A 20,608-nucleotide genomic window follows, 5' to 3' on the forward strand; every position below is an offset into this window, starting at 1 on the left:
GGAGAGGGTCAGGATTCTGTAACTTGTCACTGTTTTTTTAGAGTAAAGTCAAGGATGATGTACTTCCTGAGATATGAAACAAGCTTAGTTTATCTGAACATAAATGCTTTTGGCTGAGAACTGTTTTCAACATCTTTTTACTAAAAAGATCTTTTGATAAAAAAGACTGAGAAAAATAATCTAGAAGTCGCCTGTCCTGGTTTCAGCTGGGATAGAGTTAATTTTCTTCCTAGTAGCTGGTATAGTGTTATGTCTTGGATCCAGTATGAGAAGAACACCGATAACACACTAATGTTTTCAGTTGTTGAACAGTAGTGTTTAGACTAAGTCAAGGATTTTTCAGCTTCTCACGCCCTGCCAGCAAGAAGGCTGGAGGGGCACAAGGATTTGGGAGAGGACACAGCCAGGGCAGTGGACCCAAACCAGCCAGAGGGGGGTATTCCACACCCTATAACGTCATGCCCAGTATCTAAACTGGGGGGAGCTGGCCTGGGGGGGGGGAATCACTGCTCAGGGACTAACTGGGCATTGGTCGGCAAGTGGTGAGCAATTGCATTGTGCTTCACTTTTATATTCCAATCCTTTAATTATTGTTCTCATTTTATTGTTATTATTATTATTTTCTTCCTTTTCTGTTCTATTAAACTGTTCTTATCTCAGCCCACAAGTTTGGGGTTGGGGTTTTTTCCCCCAGTTCTCTCCCCCATCCCACTGTGGCGGGGGGGGTGGGGGGGGTGGGGGGGAAGTTAGTGAGCGGCTGCGTGGTGCTTAGTTGCTGGCTGGGGTTAAACCACGACATGCTTCTCATCTGTGAGTTTCAAAGGAAATATAGAAGTGGAAAACAATATTGAAACTTTCTAATATCGAAATGTAATTTGTGTGTTAAATTTGGTTTTGGGTTTGTCTGGTTGGGGGTTTTTTTAATAAAAAAAAAAGGCCCCCAAATTTTATGTAAATACTTAGTCTTTAAAATGTGGGTATCTATACTTTTGGAATTGGTAAACATAAGTGACACCAGTTGTAAATCACAGCTGTTCTCAGACTTTTCACTTGTCACTGCCTGCTTGCTTCTCTTTACTAACATTGAACAAACACAGATCTCGCCAGGGAAGAGCTGTATCTGAAGCCGCCTGGCTGTGTCTGTGTTCACTTATTGAACGTCACGTGTGACTTAGTTGATGTTGCCTCCTCCAGGAAATGATACAACTGGATGATATTCCCAATCTTGCAAGCCTTGTGTCCAGTTTTGATCAGCAGCAGCTTGCAAACTTCTGCAGGATCCTTGCTGTCACAATTTCTGAACTTGACACGGGAAGTGATGACAAGCACACGCTTCTTGCCAAAAATGCCCAGCAGAAAAAAAACTTGGGTCCTTCTCGAGCTGAAATTAATCAAGGTAACTGTTACATTGTGAGCAAATGCAGAAGAATCTCAACAGTGTGTGAAGTTTCCCTCCTCTCGATGTCACATCTGTAGCCTTTGTTTCTAGAGGATACTGTAAGCATTCTGTCTTACAAAGCAGTTTTCATTATTCACTTTCCTCAGCCAGTTTACTGGAAACAATCTTTTCTGTTAATAAAACTTACTTTGTAGCTTTCAGTTTCATATGGTGTTGGTAATTAGGTGAGTTAATTTCTGTCATTTCTCAGCCCTCTTTGATGAACTGAGTAGCTTAAAATAATTGGGGTTTTTTTCTATCCCTCAGTCATTTTCACAGCCTTCCCTTTAGTAACTCTCAGTAATTCTGTGTCCTCCTTAAGAAACACGAATTCCTGAACTAAAACGGCATGCAGCGTGGTTGCTGGCGGAGCAGTTCCTTCTCTGATTTTATCTGACATTGTCCTGAGCAGGATGTCTTTCTTTGATAAAATATGTTTAATATTAATCATGTTGCCCACCATTACCACACCAGCCTTGGAAATCTGTGGGCCTAATCTCAACTTAAACTTTGGGCACAGTGCAGATTTCCTTATTTTGCTGAGTACTTCTTAGATGCAGAAGTCTTGCCGAGAAGGATGAGTATGAATTTAAGAGATTTAAAGTACCCTCAGATGTAGAATCTGCTCTTACTATGCTGAAAAGCTTTTGGGCCTCTGAAGCAGGTGTTTGCATAGGCCCATGCCAAACAATTTTGGGAAGTGCAGAAAGGGATTTTGGAGCTGGTTCTCTCATCTTCTACCATTTTGTGTTAGTCATGAACAGCAAAGCTCCATTTGTAACTGCTGCCACCTCTACAGCATCCAGTGAGAGATGGATAGCATAATACAGCAGGCAGAAGCTGAGAAACTTTAAAGGGGGATGTATTGTCTTCTGCCCTGTGATTGCCAGAGCTTACTTGTAAAGAGCAATGCACAAGTATGTGTAAGTGTGGGTACAAAGTTTAATTCAGTTGAACTGAATAAGCTTGGATCCTACAGAGCTGAACTTAGCCAAGCAAATGTTTAACTAATCTTTTTTTGTTTGTACAATTAGAGCATGTGTCTAGGGCTGTAAAGCATATTCCATTTTAAAAATTTTATCAGGGAGCTTGTTCTTTCAGAGATGGTACCCCTGGGCAGAATCTTGCAACTCTTTCACATAGTGTTCATGGCCAAATTCTTTGTCCTTTTCTACTTGCACCTGCAAGTGTGAAGACTTAGCCATGTATCTATAATAAACAGGTCCTGTAATTAAGTTATTCTGTGAAAACTTTAGGACAAAATGCAGCTCCTAGCACCTCCCCAAGTATTTTGCAGACCAGTGACTTCTGTCCTTGAACTGCTGTTTCTAAGGGTGCGGTTCCACAACAATTAAAACCCTCTGAGTTGGGGCTGCTGTCATGTGTTTCCCATCTGTTTTTCTCTATGATGAACTAATTCGGGAAACTAGTGCTTAAAAAGCGGAGCTTTATGCCCAGCTACTGAAGTGAGCTAATTCAGTTTGCTATGACACACCACAGGAGGTAAACTGAAGGAGGTAGCATTGCACAGAGGAAAGGGGAGGTGGAGCTGCCCCTTCTAAGGACTGCTGCTTTATTTCTGCCAGCTTAATTTTCAGCCAAATCAGTTCCTTGATGTTGACTCACTGTGGACTGGAAAACAGCAGTGCCAGCAAAAGGGAATTGGCTGGAAACAAGCAGTTAGAGCAGGGTAGAACTAATTTTTTTCCAGTGTAAGTCCAACACAAACCAGTTTAACACTGATTGAATTATGCCTAGGGTATGTACACTCTCTTCCAGTCCTTAATAGGAGATTGCACCGACTTCTTCCATCTTTGGATGTTTTTAACCAGATGGAATTTATTTCTGTGTAGTCTTCTATATTACTAATGTAGATGTCTTGGTACCTTGTGGTATAGAGGATTTGATGATTGTTGTGTTCGTGATTTTAAATCATAATACAATTATTTTTCTTTTTCAGCTACACTTTTGAATATTCCAGGCTTCATTGAGCGATTGTGCAAACTGGCAACAAGGAAGGTGTCTGAAACAACAGGTACTTCCAGCTTCCTCCAGGAGTTGGAAGAATGGTACACCTGGCTGGACAATGCACTAGTACTTGATGCACTGATGAGAGTGGCAAATGAAGAGGCAGAGCAGAGCAGTACAGGTATCTGGCTTGCATTCCTCTAGCCATTATTGGTTGATGTATATCTTAACCTTCGTCAGTGTTTGCCATGTATTGCTTTTCATTTCAACTGGTATTGATTCCCTTTTTCTTACATGAAAAACTGACGTATCAGGATTTAGGTCTGATTCCTGTTTTGTTCTCATGTAGCACTGATATTTTTTTTCATGAACTAAAGTTAGCAAAAGGAAATGTCCTATGGCAAACTGTGCCCTTTGCACACCTAGATAGCACTGTAATACTGTACATCCTCAACACTAATCTCCCCTGGAGTGACAAAAATAACGCACAACTGAGGTAAGTGACTTTACCAGCATTTTGCTCTAGAACTTAGGCTGATGGCTTTAGGTCTAAATACTTCATACCAAACAAGTGGTCACTTCTTTAAAAAGGAAAGGTAGTTCCAGAAAAATTAAATAAGTTAATTGCAGGAAAAAAAAAAAAATGTTCCAGGAGAGCATATGGAAGTGTTAATGCAACCTTAGGAAAATGCTTTGAAGCAAGCATGTGGTTTGTTTCTTCACCCTTCAGTATTACAAAAATGCAGTGTATGTCTTGTAGAACTCAAAGTACTTAGTAACGTAATGAGAATTTTTCCAAAATTTTGATATCTAAATCTTTGCTTCTGTGCTTCTTTGGAAACATTTCTTCCTTATCCAGCTTCATTAGTTTTGTAGCAATGAGTTACTAAATCTTCTGAAATTACACAAAAAAATGAAATTTGTGAATGCTCCAACAGCATCTCAGGCATACCTTTATACACACCAACTTCGTGGAAACTGGAGAACGCTTGGTATTTTGGAACGGAATTCACAAGGCAATTTTGCTGAGGTGAAACATGCCCAGTCAGAGCTCTTGACCCACAACATCAGTTAGCAAGCAAACCTAGGTGTACTTTCCCAGAATACTGCCTCAGTCTCCAGTGCCTTGTGGCTTAGGGACTTCTGAGTCAGAGGTGTTGTCTATGCTTTTGAGCCTTTGATGGTTTCCTTCCTTTGTGTGTTTGCCTAGTTACTGTTTCTTCACATGGGTTCAAAAAGCATTCACACTATCCTGTGGCAGGGTGGTTCATCACTTAGTTATGTATTGTGTAAAGAGCTAACTTCTTTCTGAACTGTAACCTACAAGTTTCACTGTGTCCTTACTTTCTCTGTTTCACTCATGATTTCTGCCATGTTTTCCACTTGCAATCATGGTGTGTTATATCCTGTTTCTGCCCTTAGCAGTATAATTCTAGATAGGGCTATGAATATTATTTAACTGTGGCCTAAGTATACTGGTACTGAGGTATGAAATGAAAGTAGACTAATAATAAATGCTTCTGATAATCTCACCCCTACTTTTATTACCTTTTCTGCTATGTCCTTTCTGGTGCAGTAATCTATTAATTCATGTAGGTGATCCTACTTATTTTAGGTAGATGATGTCATTTAGCTTATTATGGAAAAATTAAATTATTTTTAAAAATCTAATTTTATCTCCTCTAAAGTTTCAGCTGTATTTTCTCTCTTCTGCAGCATTTATTTTAAAATGGTTATTTGTTGTATGTCACTACTTTTAGTTGAGAATAAGATTCAAGCAGGCATGCTGGTCTTATCTTCAGTGTTTCAGTGTAAAAGTAATAACTGTAACAAATCCTTTCCTGTTGAAGCTACCTCAGGCTCACATCTTTGCCATCTTGTTCAGAGTCTTCAGATGAAAGTGGATTGGCCAACACCTCAACAAGAACACAGCTTCCACAGTCCATGAAGATCATGCACGAGATTATGTATAAGCTGGAGGTGTTGTATGTTCTCTGTGTGCTGCTCATGGGGAGACAAAGGAATCAGGTGAGCACTTGTAAACAGTCACACATGTGGAAGTTGATGTCTCTTTAAACCTAAGTGCTCATTAATTAGGTCACGGACACAGAAACATGAAGGGCAAAGCTCAAGGCATAAAGCTGGGCAAATCCCATCATTGCAGCGATCCACAAACAAACAGGCAGTGTTTCATTGCTGAGAACCAGAATGAGCCATTGGGCAGGGCTTGTCACGAGTTGTGCTGACCAGTGGGGTGGAGGGGTGGTCAGTCTATGCAGAGCTGCTGCGCTGCTGCAAGATGGATGCAGGAGGATGCCTCCTGGATGAGGCATCCTGCCTCTGTGTGAGGAAGTGTGTGGGGTATCAGGATGCTGTGGGAGCTGCAGCCAGGCATTCTTCCCCTTCCTGGTGCGCTGGTCACCTGCTTGGACAGAGCCCTTTCAGGTCTTCCCCTTCTTTGACTGCTTTCACTTTTGGAAATCCTCTGGGGTGATTTGTGAATGGGTGATTTTTGCAGTAGGTTCCCATGCGTTGGCTTGAGTGTGAGCTTGTTGTTAAGCTCTCAGCTGGGAGGATACACTTCAGTGCTGTCTGCACTGGGTGCTGCCTAGAAATCCCACTTATCTGTTCCTTTGGTATTTCTTGCTTTCAAAATGAAAAATTTGTTCCCTGCTTCACATAGCCTTATGGAGAACCAGTCACTGCAGCTTGGCTGTAGTTTGATTTAAATGGGTCAAAAGCATATTGTGAAGGGAAAAGAAAAGCAATCCATTGGTGCAGTTTTGACAGGTTTCCAACATTAGCAGTCTGCTCAGCTCAGCAGAGCAGCTTGGAATAGCAGGGGCATTTGGATGCCCTAGAGACTGGGAGGATCAAATTGTTCTGAGTTGTTGAAGGGCTGTTGTATTAGGCGAGAGTAGATGTGTTGGGGAGCTGTTGCTTGAGCATATTTATCTTGAGTATTTTGTTCTTTGCTAGTAACCTTCCACTGTACAGGAGTCACAAACACTCACCACAGGCAGTGTCTTAAATCTCTTAATCTGAATTTAAAATAGAAATGTGTTTGTAGTACAGTCTTGAACATAACTAACCTGTTCACTCTGAACCTAAAAATGGACACTCAGCATTAAAAAGTAATAGATTCTGTATAATAGTAACCAGAGGAAACTAGCAATTCTTGCAGAAACCACAATTGCTACCATAAGAAACTCCTAATCCTGTTGTCATTCCTTTTAGAAGTACTGTTTATATTGGGCATAAAACAAAATTTAAAAAAAGTCCAAGACATAACTGGAACTACCAGAACATGGATCTGTTAGGACTTTTTTTTTTCCATTGTATCAAGCCAGATAATTCATCCCTGCCTGATTTCACCACAAGAATGCAGTTTTATAGATACTGCAGAAACTTACTTGCAGCTTGCCCTCATCCTACTGCCGCCTGTTCAGGGAGCTGGAGATGCTGTCTTCCTTAACTACCTGGGTCGGTTCTTGTGTTTTATTGTCAAATGTGACGAGGTAGAAAGTATGCTGCTGAAATAGCTAGTTTTCAAGCTGACTTGTTTGTTTGTTTGTTTTGTTGTTGTTTGTTTTTAATTTCCTGGGAAAACAACTTTGTTCTTCCTCTGCTACTTCTGCCTCCATGCAAACGGGGAAACTGTGTAAGGATACAGGTGGTATGCAGTTCACTTCTCCAGGGCTGATTCAGGACTGGAATTGAATTCTTGAAAGATTTAAGTTACTTCATTCCCAAACACTTCTTGTCCAGAGCCAGGTCTTTTTGTAAAATCCTCTGCCTTTGAAACACATGATATATCCTTCATTCCTTAATCTATGTGAAGTTTTCAAAGACTTGTGTGGCCAGTGCAAATCCATTCTCCTTTCTGAGAGACAGTCAGACTAAGAACTAGAGCTGAGTTCTGTGTGGAAAGCTCCAATAAGCAGGGAACGGCAGTGTCTGCCATAGCACTCTCATTGATAAGCATTTCAGCTGCTTGATGGTATCTCTTTCTATGAGGGAATAAAAGCACAGGATCTGTGATACCAGTCTTCCAGTCTGAGCAGCCAAAGGTCTTACTGGTTTTATAATGGAATAATTTTGCATAGAATTTCTAAAAGGCATTACAAACCTGCTTCGGTCCACTATGATAATCAACATAATGGTCTGCATTTGCTTGAAGCATGATGCAGCTTCCCAACAAACTCAACCCATTGCTGAATGTTTACTCTCAATTCTTGGTTTAAACTTGACTGCTGGCTAACCTGCATAAATTGACAACTGTGCTAGCAGCAACTTGGCTCCTACCTGCTGTCACGTTGTGAATGATCACACCCTTGGGGATAAGTGGTGTTTCATTGCAGATCTGTCCTTTGCTTCCTTCTCATTATGGTCACACCCTAAATTACTCTCCTTATATATTTTTCTAGGCTGTCTTGCATGTCTGTATTGTGGTAAAAGGCAATCAGTGGATTTACTTGCTCCTGCTATAGGGAGCCAAACTGCACACAGCAGAAGCTCATAATAGTTTTAGTAGTAAGAAAGCAATGGAGCAATTCATGAGCAGCAACAGGAAAAAGTCAAAGGAGTTTGAAGGATGAATATAGAGCAGGGGTTGTCTTGGCATCCCCAGGCTGAGTAGTTGTAATGAGTTTGGGGTCTGGGAGACTATGATCCAAAGGCAATGACTGCGACTGAGGAGCTTTGTCATGCAGCTGTCTGTCAGGTGAGAACTTAGAGTTATGCAAACTAAAAGTAAACTGAACACATTTTAAATTAGGGATGAGTCATCTGGAATAAGCAGTTTATACTCTTTATGGAAAGGAGCAGATTCATGAGTTAAAATGATGAGTATAGAGAGCTCCTCCTTTAGTGAGGGGCCAAGGCTCTTGCAGGCAGCTCACACGCTTGGTTTCATCCTGTTGTGCTTGTGCCATGCTGGCCACTGAGGGATGGTGGGACTACAGGGAGTGCTTTGTTCAGAGAGATTCCTCAGAGCTGTTTTTGTTGGAGGCCTATGACTAGATCAAAGTGTCTGAGAATGTTTTAAAGTAAGGGAGCACTGAAAGACTCCAAGCTTGGCAATCTGTTAGGGTAGTATGCGTGAAGTGGGAAGAAGCTGCATACTTCCTCAGATGTGATATTTGGAGATGCCCAGCAGCGGGAATGTTGGTGACTACAGCCAAGAAGAATGCAAAAAGCCATGAGCTATGCTGCAAACAAGAATAAGAACGAAAACCTGTAAAATAGCATCAGCTTCAAATATTTTTGATTCATTCAGGTATTTGAGGAAACAGAACAAAGTGGAGTCATCTGCTTGAAATACTGCTAGTTACAATTCTGCATCTCGGGGATGACCTCAGTTATTGTTTAGGTGACTTGATTTTAAGGAACACGTCCATTACTGCTTTGGGAGCTTAATTTTTACAGCATGTTGGCCTTCCCAATTGTGTGTGGTTTTCCTTTGCACCACATCTCAAGGGATACTGCTTGTCATAGGCCTACAGCTGATGAGAGTCACACTTTGTATTTCTCCTATTCCTCATTTTCCAAACTGCTTACATCAAAAGTATCAAAGCTTGTACTGAAGGTATTTAACAGCTGTTCACACCAAAATTATTAGCTGTTTTATTTGAGTAACTATAGTCTGTTTCAAACATGTCATGAAGTACCACATCCTAGCTTGGCAGGCAGACTGATAAATAAACCTGAGTAATTTGGCATTTTCTTCCCTTCTGAGCATTCTCTAAAGACGTTCAGCTTCCCCTTAACCTGAAGGAGCAGTGCTTGAATTGCAGTGTGGTTGTGGTACTGCTGGACTCTGCTTTGCTCAGAACTCCTGCCGCTTGAACAAAAACAAGACAGTTTGTGCAGTCTTGAGAGGACTACCTTAGCTTCAGCTGTGTGAACTAGAAAAGCAAAGGATGCTCAATAGATGACTGGCAGCAGAATATTCACAGCTTAGTTTTGTGATACGTAGAAGTTGGGTATAGGTGTATTTTTGATGTGCTGGAAGTGATCTCCTGATTTCCAAAGCTGCTTCCAGAGGCACATGGTTAACTGATGCACTGGCTAACAGCTTTCTCCCAAAATGTCTGTTTTCTATCCATGTCCACCAAATGGAAACTACTGTAATGATACTCTGTGGTTAGTGTGCATGTTAACACAAACACGTGCTGTTTGATAAAAGAATTCACTCTTTCTGTTGTCAGAAGATGATGTAATTGTGCTCATCTGTTTACCAGACTATGGTATGTACTTCTCTTGTTTTCCAGGTTCATAAAATGATAGCAGAGTTCAAACTGATTCCTGGCCTCAATAACTTGTTTGACAAACTGATCTGGAGAAAACATTCAGCATCAGCCCTTGTTCTGCATGGACACAACCAAAATTGTGATTGTAGCCCAGTGAGTAACTTTTTAAATTCTGTATTGGATTTTTATCCTATCATATAGTTCTGAGGAGTTGTATTGAGTAACCAGGTCCTTCTGTAATAAATTGAGATGTGGTAACATTCAGTTTTTTGTGAATTATTGTTTTCACTTAAAGATTTATCTTTGGCTCATGCTAGCAATTTAGCAGAGGGCAATTTAGCCTCTTTCCCTCTCTTCCAGTTTGGGAACTGGGAAAGGGGTAAATTCTGTGGTCCCTGGAGGCCAAAGGTAGAAGATGACCAAAGCTTAAGGAAATGATAGCTAGTGGGTCTAGGCACAGGAGGCACAGAACATAAAATGGATCACAGACAGATTTCTTGGGGGTGTGGGGAGGGGTGGTTTCTTCCCCCCTCCCCCCCAAACCTAGATATTCTACAGTGATGAGCTTTTTTGCCTTTGCAGTGAGAAGGAATTGTTCACTGTTACGCATATAGGGTTGGAGGCAGTCTCCACTTCTGTTCTATTTTGGGAAGCCTGCAAAGTGCAGCCTTCTCCATGTATGCAAGTCACTTGCTCTGCTGTCCAAATGGGTTTGATTTGGATAGGTTTTCAATTCAGCTGTTTCATGTCAGCTTGGTACTTAATGATATCCAAAAATACTAAAGCAAAATTTTTTCACCTTTCTTGTCTCTTTTTAGGACATTACTTTAAAGATACAGTTCTTGAGGCTTCTTCAGAGCTTTAGTGATCACCATGAGTGAGTATGAAAAGCTGTGGTAGGTTGTGGCTCGGTGGTATTGTTTGCTGGGTTGCAGTTACAGTGGGTGTCCTAGGCACGGTGCAGGCTCCCTGTGAATGGAACATTGTACTGTCCTTAAACTCAACTCAGATGTTCACGTGCCTTTCGGCTCCTGCTATGAAAAGGCTAAGGATGTGCTCTCCAATGGGCATGTCTTAGTATGTCTGTTGATGATTAAAAATAGGCCATTTTGCTTCCTGTTGAAACAAACTGAAACATTTATATGATGAGTTAACACTTTATGGCTGAAGAAATAAGGAGGCAGCTTTCATGATGCTGTTTATCTGTCTTCTCCCTGAGAGTTGGTAGTGAGCCAGTGTGCTTACAAGAGCACGTGTGCCCTGTGGAGACACGTTCAGATTTAATTCAGAGTGGAACAAGCACAAAACAAAGGCTGTTGGAAGATCAGGGTGAAAGACAGTGTAACTCTGAAGAGGTTAATCAATAGTCTTTTGCCGTTGTAACATGATTGCTGTATAAATGCCAGCAATGGAGAAGACCTGATTAAACTGGATGGGAAAATGTTAGGGGAACAATTATTTGTCAGCTAGCCATCAGGAAGCTATGTTGGAGTTAGGAAGAAAGCTTTGTTTGCCTTCAAAAGGCATACTTACAAAGCTTGAGTCTGCTGGAGTAGTTGAGGGGTGATGGAGTTTGCTTGGGTTTTGTTTTTGTTTTTTTTAGTTCTCTAGTGATGATAGAGAGGTACTTGTTCATCTCTTCTGACTTGTAGAATAGTATCTTGCATTCTGTCAGTGTCCTGTTGTGCTAATTCAGTCCTGCAAGATGGTGTCCTATTCCTTACAAACATCTGCATTTGAGGCATATTGCACTTCTTGCCTACCTGGTCATATCTGCAGCCAGGGTGATGTTTTGTGTAGGTTTTATCTAGTACTGTTAGATATGCATATTGGAAGTATCAGCCTTTTTGATTGCGGAGTATTAGCTTTAAGAATGGGGAGCTGCTGGACATACTGTAAACATAAGGGGAAGGCTGACCTATTGTAAATCCTTCATGCGAGACATTGTTTGCCCAGGAATCACTCCAGGTTTTCCAATAAAATCTCTTTAGATGGTGTTCCTACTTAAGTGGCTACTACAAAGATCTCAGGCTTGTTTAAACACAAAACAGCTTTCAGCTGTAACATTTGATCAGGTGGAACATGTGGAATCTGGTTAGGGTTTTTAAACAAATAGCTACATGAACTTTCTATGAAATCACAGATAAGCTGAGTTAGCCGAGGATGAGATGAGAGCAAGTACTTGTATACTAACTTCAGTAAAATTGCGTACAAATCAAAATTGCCTAACTGTTTGTTGCATGGAGAGAGAGGCTCTATTTTCATTACAGAAATGTGTTGATCCAGATCAAAAGAAGCTTCATGTGACAGCCTCAGTGGGCACTAATCTGGAAGATAGTGTTTGAAGCAAGAAGGCATCCCTGACACCTTTCTGGTCTAATAATTTATCTTCTGTGTAGTTGCTATGTTTTGATGAATAGGTTCTGTTTGCACACACTCACACTCATCAGTGCATCCTATGCTTCCTGTGACCTAAGGAAATAAGTCTTTGCTGTCTGATTCTGAGCATGTTGAAGTAGGAGGGCTCTAAGGGAGCACGCTGACATTGGACAGGGACTCTGTCAAAGGGAGCCTCTGGACTACATTTCTACTTTGTCAGACTTTTTCTGCATTTAATTTACTTTACAGATAAATTAATTAATTTTTCATTATGAAAAGATCAGTATTTGATAAAGAATTTCATGCAAATTCCTTGGGTTTATATCCATTCCTGTTCTGTTTTCTACATTTCATGAAGTTTTTAAATATTTCCAGAGTAAACAGTTTGCTCAGAGTAATAAAATGCCAGGATGTTTGAGTACTTTTTTTTGCAGTTTCTGCTTTCTAACTGAGATTTATTACTGGCAAAGAGCATGGTCAGTATAAGGCAGGGAAAAACTGTAGGAAGCTGTGAAAAAGTTTGCTATTTAAGTCTTCTGAAATTCAGCAAAATGTTGCTGAGATTGTAAAAAACCAAGTGTTTCTGGAAACAGATATTTGCAAAACAAGCAATAAGATCTTGAACAGGTCAGCAAAGAGCCACCATCTCAAAGCTGGTCAGTGTTGAAACTTGTGTTTGGTAAATTTTGGAGGAGGCTTGCAAAACAGCAGCTAGCTGGCCTGCCTTGGGAGTGTGCTGTGGTGGAGAACAGTAGAGTGTGAATGGCTGTGAAGAGCTGGAGAGGTGAAAGCTGATTGCCTAGTCCTGCAGCCCTCATAGGCGTGTGGCTTTACTGTTGATGGAGTTGCATGTTTGTCTGCCTCTCGAATTCATCATATGTTTTTCCCCTACTTCCCAACTGTCTTGCTTTAGGAACAAGTATCTCCTTTTAAACAGCCAAGAACTTAATGAGCTGAGTGCAATCTCCCATAAAGCCAACATCCCTGAAGTTGATGCAGTTGTCAACACAGACAGGTGAGTAGGGATACAGGGTTTAGGTCAGCAGCTCCTAGCGTTTTACAAGCACTTATATTGGAGGTTTGATGTCACCCATTTTGTTTGAAGTCCTTCTGTCCACCACAATTGCTTCGGTTTCAGTGAAATGTTTAAGTGGGAAGTGTCTAGGTTTGTATGATACTTATGGTCATTGGCAAATCCAGAGTGTCCTTGTGCTCAGAGTAAGGCACTGTAAAAACAAAAGCAACCTAAAATGTGGGGTTTGGGTTCATGGCCCAGACTTCATTGGGATGTGTGAGGTCTGCCTGTTTGTCTGGCTTTTCTCACTGCAGGCATTGCAGATGGACCTGGAAAGTAAACTGGGATGCCTCTAATCCATGAATTGCTGCTACTAATAAATCCTAGTTTTAAGATTCAGGAGCAATCTGTGCACGCATAATGTCCATTTCCAGTCTACGTAAACAGATCTAAGTGTGTCTGCTCAGAGTCTTTATTTGAAGAGCAGCTAATAACTAGAATAAGCTAAATTAGATTAACGTGCTAAACCACTTAGAGAATCTCTAGTGTTATATTGGAGTATCTGTTAGATTGACTATTTGGATTTAATAAGCTCTTTAATACATGATTCTGATGTACAAACCTCACAAGATGAAACACTGCAGAATTTAGTTGTCGGAATGCTCCCACAGTATCAGCAGGGACTTGGTCTACACAGAGCAGATTTATCTTGCTTCAAAATGGAATTCTCTAAGAGGATTTCTAGATTATAATTATTATCATAATACTGTGCCTAATTGGGAAGAAATGGTGTCTGTATTACTCAGATACTTTTCTTCTAAGCACAGGTACCTTTCTGGCTTTGTTCAAAAAGGAGTAAGTATTTAGGGGGGAAAATTCACCCTGGTAGGAGCGCAGTGAAAGGAAGCAGTGATCAGGGGTGTAAATAGCTTTTTCTGACCTGCAAAGTTTCTCATCTCTCTTGAGTGGTAGTAAGCACAAGCTGTCATGCTGCAAGAAATCCACTTCCCACAAGGGCTTTCTCAGCTGGCCATTGACTGCCCCGCAAAGGTGCTGATACATTAGCTGTTAACCTGGGTGCATCTGCTGAATATGCATGCTGGGGTGTTCTGAGTAGAAGAGTGCCACTTGAAGCATCTTATTCTACCTCTGCAGGATGGTTTGTATAGCCAGACAGGCAGTATTGCTCAGTTTCTAAACTTATTTTCTTTTTCACCCTTAGCATTTTGTTTCCATGTTGCTTTTCTTGATACATGAGATCAAGGCATTGCTTCTGCAGGAGATGAGCTTACTGTAGGTAGATATTGCACTGAAGATGCTATTTAATACAAATAGTATTGCAGTTCTACAGCCTCTATACTTTCACTAGTACATACAGAAGAAGACTACCTCATGTAGCATCTAGGTTTCTGAACTGTGCTCTGCCTCCTAACCAGAACTTAGAGCTTCCTTTACATTTGTTGAGGGGAAAAAAAAGGCATGTGTTTCATTCCTAAGCTCAAATGTGGTATATGTTTTTTTCCTAATCTATTAATTCCTACAAGTTGTGAATTGGTATTTCTGAAATCATTAAAATTTTGAGAGAAAATGAATAATTTTTCCTTAGGATTTATTTGGAAGTCACATTGAAGGTATTGCAGATGTTTTCCAAAGGCAAGTGAGAACTCTTCCACTGGTAGAACTAGTAATGAAAGTTAATGAGTATTTGTACTGTACATTTAATACTGGGATTTTGATCATTAAAAGCTCTGGAGAAGAGACAGGATTCAGTGTTCTGCAAGGTACAGTGTTTGCCAGCCTTTCCACTCATGCTGTAATTTCTTCACATGCTCTAGGAGTCTCGTTTGTGATGGGAAAAGAGGTTTGTTGACCAGACTGCTTCAGGTCATGAAGAAGGAACCAGCTGAATCCTCCTTCAGGTGGGTTCACTTTGCACTGTAACATGTTGTTTTGAGTTGACTGGGAAATTGATTTGTTTTCATACAGCTTATAGCAGTTGAAAATGCTGGAAAATCATAAGCTGTGAAAAGTTCTGGCTTTGTTGCACTTGGCTACAATGGCAGCGCAGGTGAGGGAGAATGCCAAAGCTTGCATTGGACCTCGTACCCAGTACATTCAGTGATTTTCTGTACAATCGGGAGGTCTGACTCCAGCTTCAGATTGGAGTGAAACAGATTAGGAAACTTGATTTAAATTATAGTATATAAAATACTCCCCTTGCTCCAAAATTTAAAAACCTCATTTCTTCTATTTCTCAGGTTTTGGCAAGCAAGGGCAGTTGAAAGTTTTCTGCGAGGCACCACCTCCTATGCAGACCAGATGTTCCTGCTAAAGAGAGGACTCCTGGAGGTAACTAAGTATATGTTAAGCTTCCTCTGTATTGTAACTCCATAGCAAGCAAGAAGGATTCATCTGTAATGATTTCAAAAGAGGGTGAAAATGTAGTGTTAAATATTCACTGGGAATAGGGCAATTCTTGAAAAGTATTTGTGAATTCTGCTTGTGGCAACCAGGTGTGGGGTGGCCAGTTGGGTAGCCTGCATCAACTGGGAAGTTAATTTAACAGAAGACTCATGTGAATTGTCATGTAAGAACTAAACCTGCAGATAAATGTTTTAAATAGTGATGAAATCAGAGTCTATGCTGTACTGCTGGCTTGGGCTAAACTGTGGCAATAACATGTTTTCCTCCCATGCCAGCATATTCTCTACTGCATTGTTGATAGTGAGTGCAAATCACGAGATGTGCTTCAGAGTTACTTTGACCTTCTGGGAGAACTGATGAAATTCAATATTGATGCATTCAAGAGGTTCAACAAGTACATCAACACAGATGAGAAGGTAAATATTTGTAAAAGCTGTCCCCAGTGGGTCAAATTACATGCTATTCTAACCAAATGTAGCACTGAGAAACTCAGATTCATTTGCTGATTTTGGTGTGATTGTTGAGCTTGGTGCACAATAAACCCTAAGGAGTGAGCTGCCAAAGTCTCTTCACAAGCAGGTATGTTGCTGCATACACTCATGTTTTCAGAAGTGCTCCCAGCTGTTCTGAGTCAGCAAACGCTGAGCTGTTCAGAAAACGTTGCCCTGTTACATGATCGGGCAGGTCTAAGGTCAGGGCTCAAAGATGGTAGAACATTTCCTGTGAAGTCACTGGGGTTTGGGTTAAGCTGATAGTTGAGGACATTGAGACAGGCTCCAAAAAATCTTTGATTGGAGCTTGGGGGTGGGGATCTTCATGGAGATGACTTTAAAGTATTCATTAAAATTTGATACTACAAAAAGACATATCTTTGATGTTACTTGAACTTACAGTCACTTTAAGAAGTCATGGCTGATGTAATTACCTATAAAACTTAGTTGCATATGGAGATCAAGAATGGGCATCTCTCTATGCAAAGTGGTTTCATGCTCTTGTGCACTTTGTGCATGTAACATCAGCTGTTTTGTAGGTTTTGAATGACCTCATACTCTTGCTTATGTTATGGTAATTTTTCTGTGGTTGCTGTTAGGTCTGGCAGACCTTGGAGAATAGAAGCAGAGATGTATTTAAAAGAAAGATGTATTGAATTTCAGGTTGTTTTCTGGTAAATGGACTCACACATTCTTGAGAAGCTCTCTTTATACTTTGTGTGTGCTTCCTATTTATTGATGTATAACTTTTTTTAATTCTCATGCTGTATGAAAATCCTTACTGTATTCCTCCCCAGCACTGTCTGCTTGTACAAAATAAGCATAGGGAAACATGGAGCTGGAGTAACTATGGAGGCCAGCAGCCATGCTGTCTTGCCTCCCTCTTTCAAAACAAGTAACATATGAAATCTTGGTCTCATTGAACTGACACAGCTTCAAAAGAGTTTTTAGTGGTGCCAGGACTTTGGTATTTTTCTGTTCTCTAGGGTTTTTAAGGTACTTGCTATAGGGATCCTTTGGTCGGCCCTTGGTGCCAGTATTGGCGTGGGCCGGATGAGGCAGGCTCGGGAGTGTGTATCTCCTCTTATTTTTGTTAGAGATAACAAAAAGGTAATGACCCTGAGTATTTTGGCATTCTGAACCTAACTTTTGTTTCTGAAGGAAAGGGAAAATTGTCCACATCTGTGAAGCCTTATTTTGGTGAAGTGCATGTTTGTGCTCAGAATTCAAGGCGATTTCTCCCAGTAACCTTCAAGAACTGCACTCCTTCAGTGTCAAAAATCTGGAGAACACTTACTGTTGCTCTAGTCGCCAAACCCTATTCATAGCTCTTCCTACTTGGGTTTGCTGACCTCTTCCCCTTGTGCCAACAGAGTAATTGATTTAGTACATCTCTTGGCCGTATGCATTCTGAAAAGGGTATGAAATGCTGTTCGGTCAGACCTCATCTATGAGTGTTCGTGTAAGATGAATTTTTTTGTTTGTTTTTTTTAATGCAACATTTAAAAGTATTTCTCTTTAGTTCCAGGTATTTTTAAATCAGATCAACAGTTCGTTGGTTGACTCCAACATGCTTGTTCGCTGCATTACACTGTCCCTGGACCGATTTGAGAATCAGTCTGATGCTAAAGGTAAAGAATAAGAAATGGGGGGTGAGGGGGTGTTTGGTAGTGATAATGGTTATGTTAAGTCTGGGCTTTGAAAATTTGGGGTTTAGACAGAGAAATGCCACCTTGCAGGTTTGTTGCTATAGTCTGAGCAGCAGTTCTTACTGCCATATTGCAATGTGTCTGAGCTTTAAGCACCCAGTGATTGTCTCTTTCCTCTTGCCGCAGTTGCAGAAGTCCTGTCAGAGTGCCGCCTGTTATCATATATGTCCCAGATGTCCATGAGAATGTCCTTTCTTTTCCGTCTCATTAATATTATTCATGTACAGACACTTACACAGGTAAAGAGCTGACAGTAACTTTGCAGTTATCTTGCTGATACTGTGTAGTGATGAACTGGGCTGGGAGCAGGGAGGAATCTGGCTTCTCTTGAGGAGACCCATGTCCCTTCTTTCTTGATACATGTAGGAGCACCTCCTCTGCATGCTTACCACGAGCACGTTTTTCAAGGATATGTGTACAACCAATATCTTGATTTGGGGGGAGTGTTGGGGTTTTTTTGTTTTGTTGTTGTTGTTGTTTGACCTACTGTGTCTTTTTTACTTTTAGGAAAATGTCAGTTGTTTGAACACAAGTTTAGTTATCCTAATGCTGGCCCGAAGGAAAGAAAAGCTACCTTTTTATCTGCGCACTTTGCAACAGATGGAATATACAGAAAAATACCCAGGCTTCATCCTGAACAACTTCCACAGTCTCCTGCGATTCTGGCAACAGCATTACCTCAATAAGGATAAAGACAGCACATGCTTAGAAAATGTATGTGTACCTCTTACCATAGCAAGAATCAATCATAGCACTCTCTGTCTGCTAGTCACCTAGCAAAAATGGGAAGTGAGAGGTTGTGAAGGGAAAGAAGGGAGCAAGTTCTGCCCCGCAGTGTAACTTTCTGTAGTGTTTGTCACACCATCTTAGCCAGTCAGGTCCCTTCTGCAAGCAGTCAGACTGCCACAGGGTCGGTGCTGGGTTTCTGTATAAACAAGACCTTAGGTCTTGGCTCTGGCACACGGAAGTGGGACTTGCCAATGCTGAGCAGGTTTGAGAGGCAGGGCTGGTGAGATGGCCAGCCCTGCACAGGGATGTGGAGACAGGGCAGAATGCAGCTCCCAGACTAGTTAACACCTTAACCAGACTGTCCCCTCTTCCTGGTGTGGCAAACAGTGCAGGAAAAGTATCTGGTGTAGCTGCCAGAAGAGAAGGCAGCTGTCCTGTGGAAAGCACCCCAAGACTTGCTGGCGTGGTGGTCATCCTGTGCTGCTCTTAGCAGGGCTATAGTTGCCACAGGTGCAGGGAGTCCCTGCCTGTAGCTGGATAGTGGGAGGCTGGTTGTAGAAGGTGTAGTTGGTTCAGCATCCACCCCTTCTGCTCTACACCCCAGGAAGGATGGGCTGAATGGTGAATCAGAGGTGTTAATCTGTGTGGCTGGGGAAGTCAGGCTGAATAGGAAGTGATTTTCAGTTCTTTCTGCTGAATGCCTTTGGGATGTGTCTTCTGCTGCATGTTGGTGCCTGTGGACCACGCTAATCAGCCTCTTCATCTCTTTCCACAGAGCTCATGTATTAGTTTTACCTACTGGAAAGAGACTGTATCTATACTGCTCAGTCCAGACCGGACATCCCCCTGTGCCATAGTTAGCTACATCGACGAGGCATATATGGACATTGACAGAGACTTTTCTGAGGAGTAGTTCTTCGCTCTGGCTTCTGATGGACAGCGCTTGGAGGGTACCTCGCAGCCCATGGATTTTCAGGGATACGCTGTGTAGTGTGTGTGCGTGTGCGGCTTGGAACTGTGGAGCGTTACTGCATTGTTAAAACCCCAGTCCCCTCCTGGTCCCTATCTCTGATCTCTAACGGATGAGACTTTGAAAGCTCTCTGGGCAACACATTCAGGGATGTATCTTCCAGTTGTTCTGGGATAAAAAGTAAATCACCTGCAAAAACCAGCCTCTTTTTTTTTTTTTTTTTTCTCTCCCACTCCAGTGTTGCTGGTCAGAGATTTTTTTTTTTTTGCTGACAGATGAGGATACTCTGTATGTGCCAATTTAGTTGTGGCTCTCTTTCATGGCTACCAGAATTAGCAGGTCAAAAAGCACAGAAATTGCCCTCCAAATGTGAGGTCCAAGGAGCCAGTCTGACTGGGACCCCGACACACCAGCCACATGCAGAGCCACCACATGGACTCCCTTCATGTGTAACTCTTCTGTTGGGGTTTGGAATCAGGGGTTTAGGGTTGATTAGAGTGTGAGTGTGTGTGCGCGTGTGTGTGCTTTTAATTCCTGAGAGCCCTAGCTCCAGTCACCTCTTTACCATCTACTTTTGGATCATTTGGTACTAAACCTGTCTGTCTGTGCGTTAGGAGAGAACCTCTGTTCCTGCTGTCTTTCCTGCAGATCCTTCCCATTTGAAGGCATTTTACAATGCTGCGGAGAACAGAGACATTTCAGCAGTGGTGGAATTGCAACAGGGGTTGGCTTTTTCACGGAGCACTAGCATTAAAATGTACTAATTTTTTAAACTTGCGGCTTGTCCCTTCTTGGGTAACTAATCTGGTTTTAAAATCCTTTTCAGGACCATTGCTCTTGATGCTAACCTGCTATACCTGGAAGTCTTATGTCAGTCTCTGCTTTCAGTCCTTAATATCAACACACACATTAATCTTGAAGTGCAATATTGACTGGAGATGTCAGTTTTTTCCTGGATCTATTTTAATCAGAATGTGTTAAATGCTGGGAACAAACACTCCTGGTTGAAAGTAACTTTGTAGGATATGTTGGGGAAGGGGAAATTGGGTTTTGGCAGTCCTGATTGCCAAACCTGCATATGCCTCGCCTGCTCACCAGTGTTAACTGTGTTGCTCCAAGACAGTCAGATTCCCAGGAACGAAATACAGTCTGAAGTCCTGAGCTACTGCATATAAGTCAAAAAAAAGAAAGAAAAAAAAAAACCAAAAAAACCCACAAAAAAACCACAAAACAA

General features: G+C 41.5%; 1 protein-coding gene across 1 annotated transcript in view; it reads left to right on the top strand.

Moving 5' to 3' along the window:
- Positions 1 to 20,608, top strand: part of TRPC4AP (transient receptor potential cation channel subfamily C member 4 associated protein) — a 38,601-nt gene extending 17,993 nt beyond the window's left edge. The window contains exons 8-20 of the mRNA XM_049817087.1: positions 1,195 to 1,396; positions 3,399 to 3,587; positions 5,292 to 5,434; positions 9,679 to 9,810; positions 10,476 to 10,534; positions 12,950 to 13,051; positions 14,887 to 14,970; positions 15,310 to 15,400; positions 15,751 to 15,891; positions 17,489 to 17,597; positions 17,802 to 17,914; positions 18,183 to 18,389; positions 19,180 to 20,608. Coding sequence (XP_049673044.1) covers positions 1,195 to 1,396; positions 3,399 to 3,587; positions 5,292 to 5,434; positions 9,679 to 9,810; positions 10,476 to 10,534; positions 12,950 to 13,051; positions 14,887 to 14,970; positions 15,310 to 15,400; positions 15,751 to 15,891; positions 17,489 to 17,597; positions 17,802 to 17,914; positions 18,183 to 18,389; positions 19,180 to 19,317 — 1,710 coding nt within the window. The 3' untranslated portion in view covers positions 19,318 to 20,608. The remainder of the gene's footprint in view (positions 1 to 1,194; positions 1,397 to 3,398; positions 3,588 to 5,291; positions 5,435 to 9,678; positions 9,811 to 10,475; positions 10,535 to 12,949; positions 13,052 to 14,886; positions 14,971 to 15,309; positions 15,401 to 15,750; positions 15,892 to 17,488; positions 17,598 to 17,801; positions 17,915 to 18,182; positions 18,390 to 19,179) is intronic.

The sequence above is a fragment of the Accipiter gentilis genome, chromosome 14 (genome assembly GCF_929443795.1).
Source record: "Accipiter gentilis chromosome 14, bAccGen1.1, whole genome shotgun sequence".
NCBI lineage: Eukaryota > Metazoa > Chordata > Aves > Accipitriformes > Accipitridae > Astur > Astur gentilis.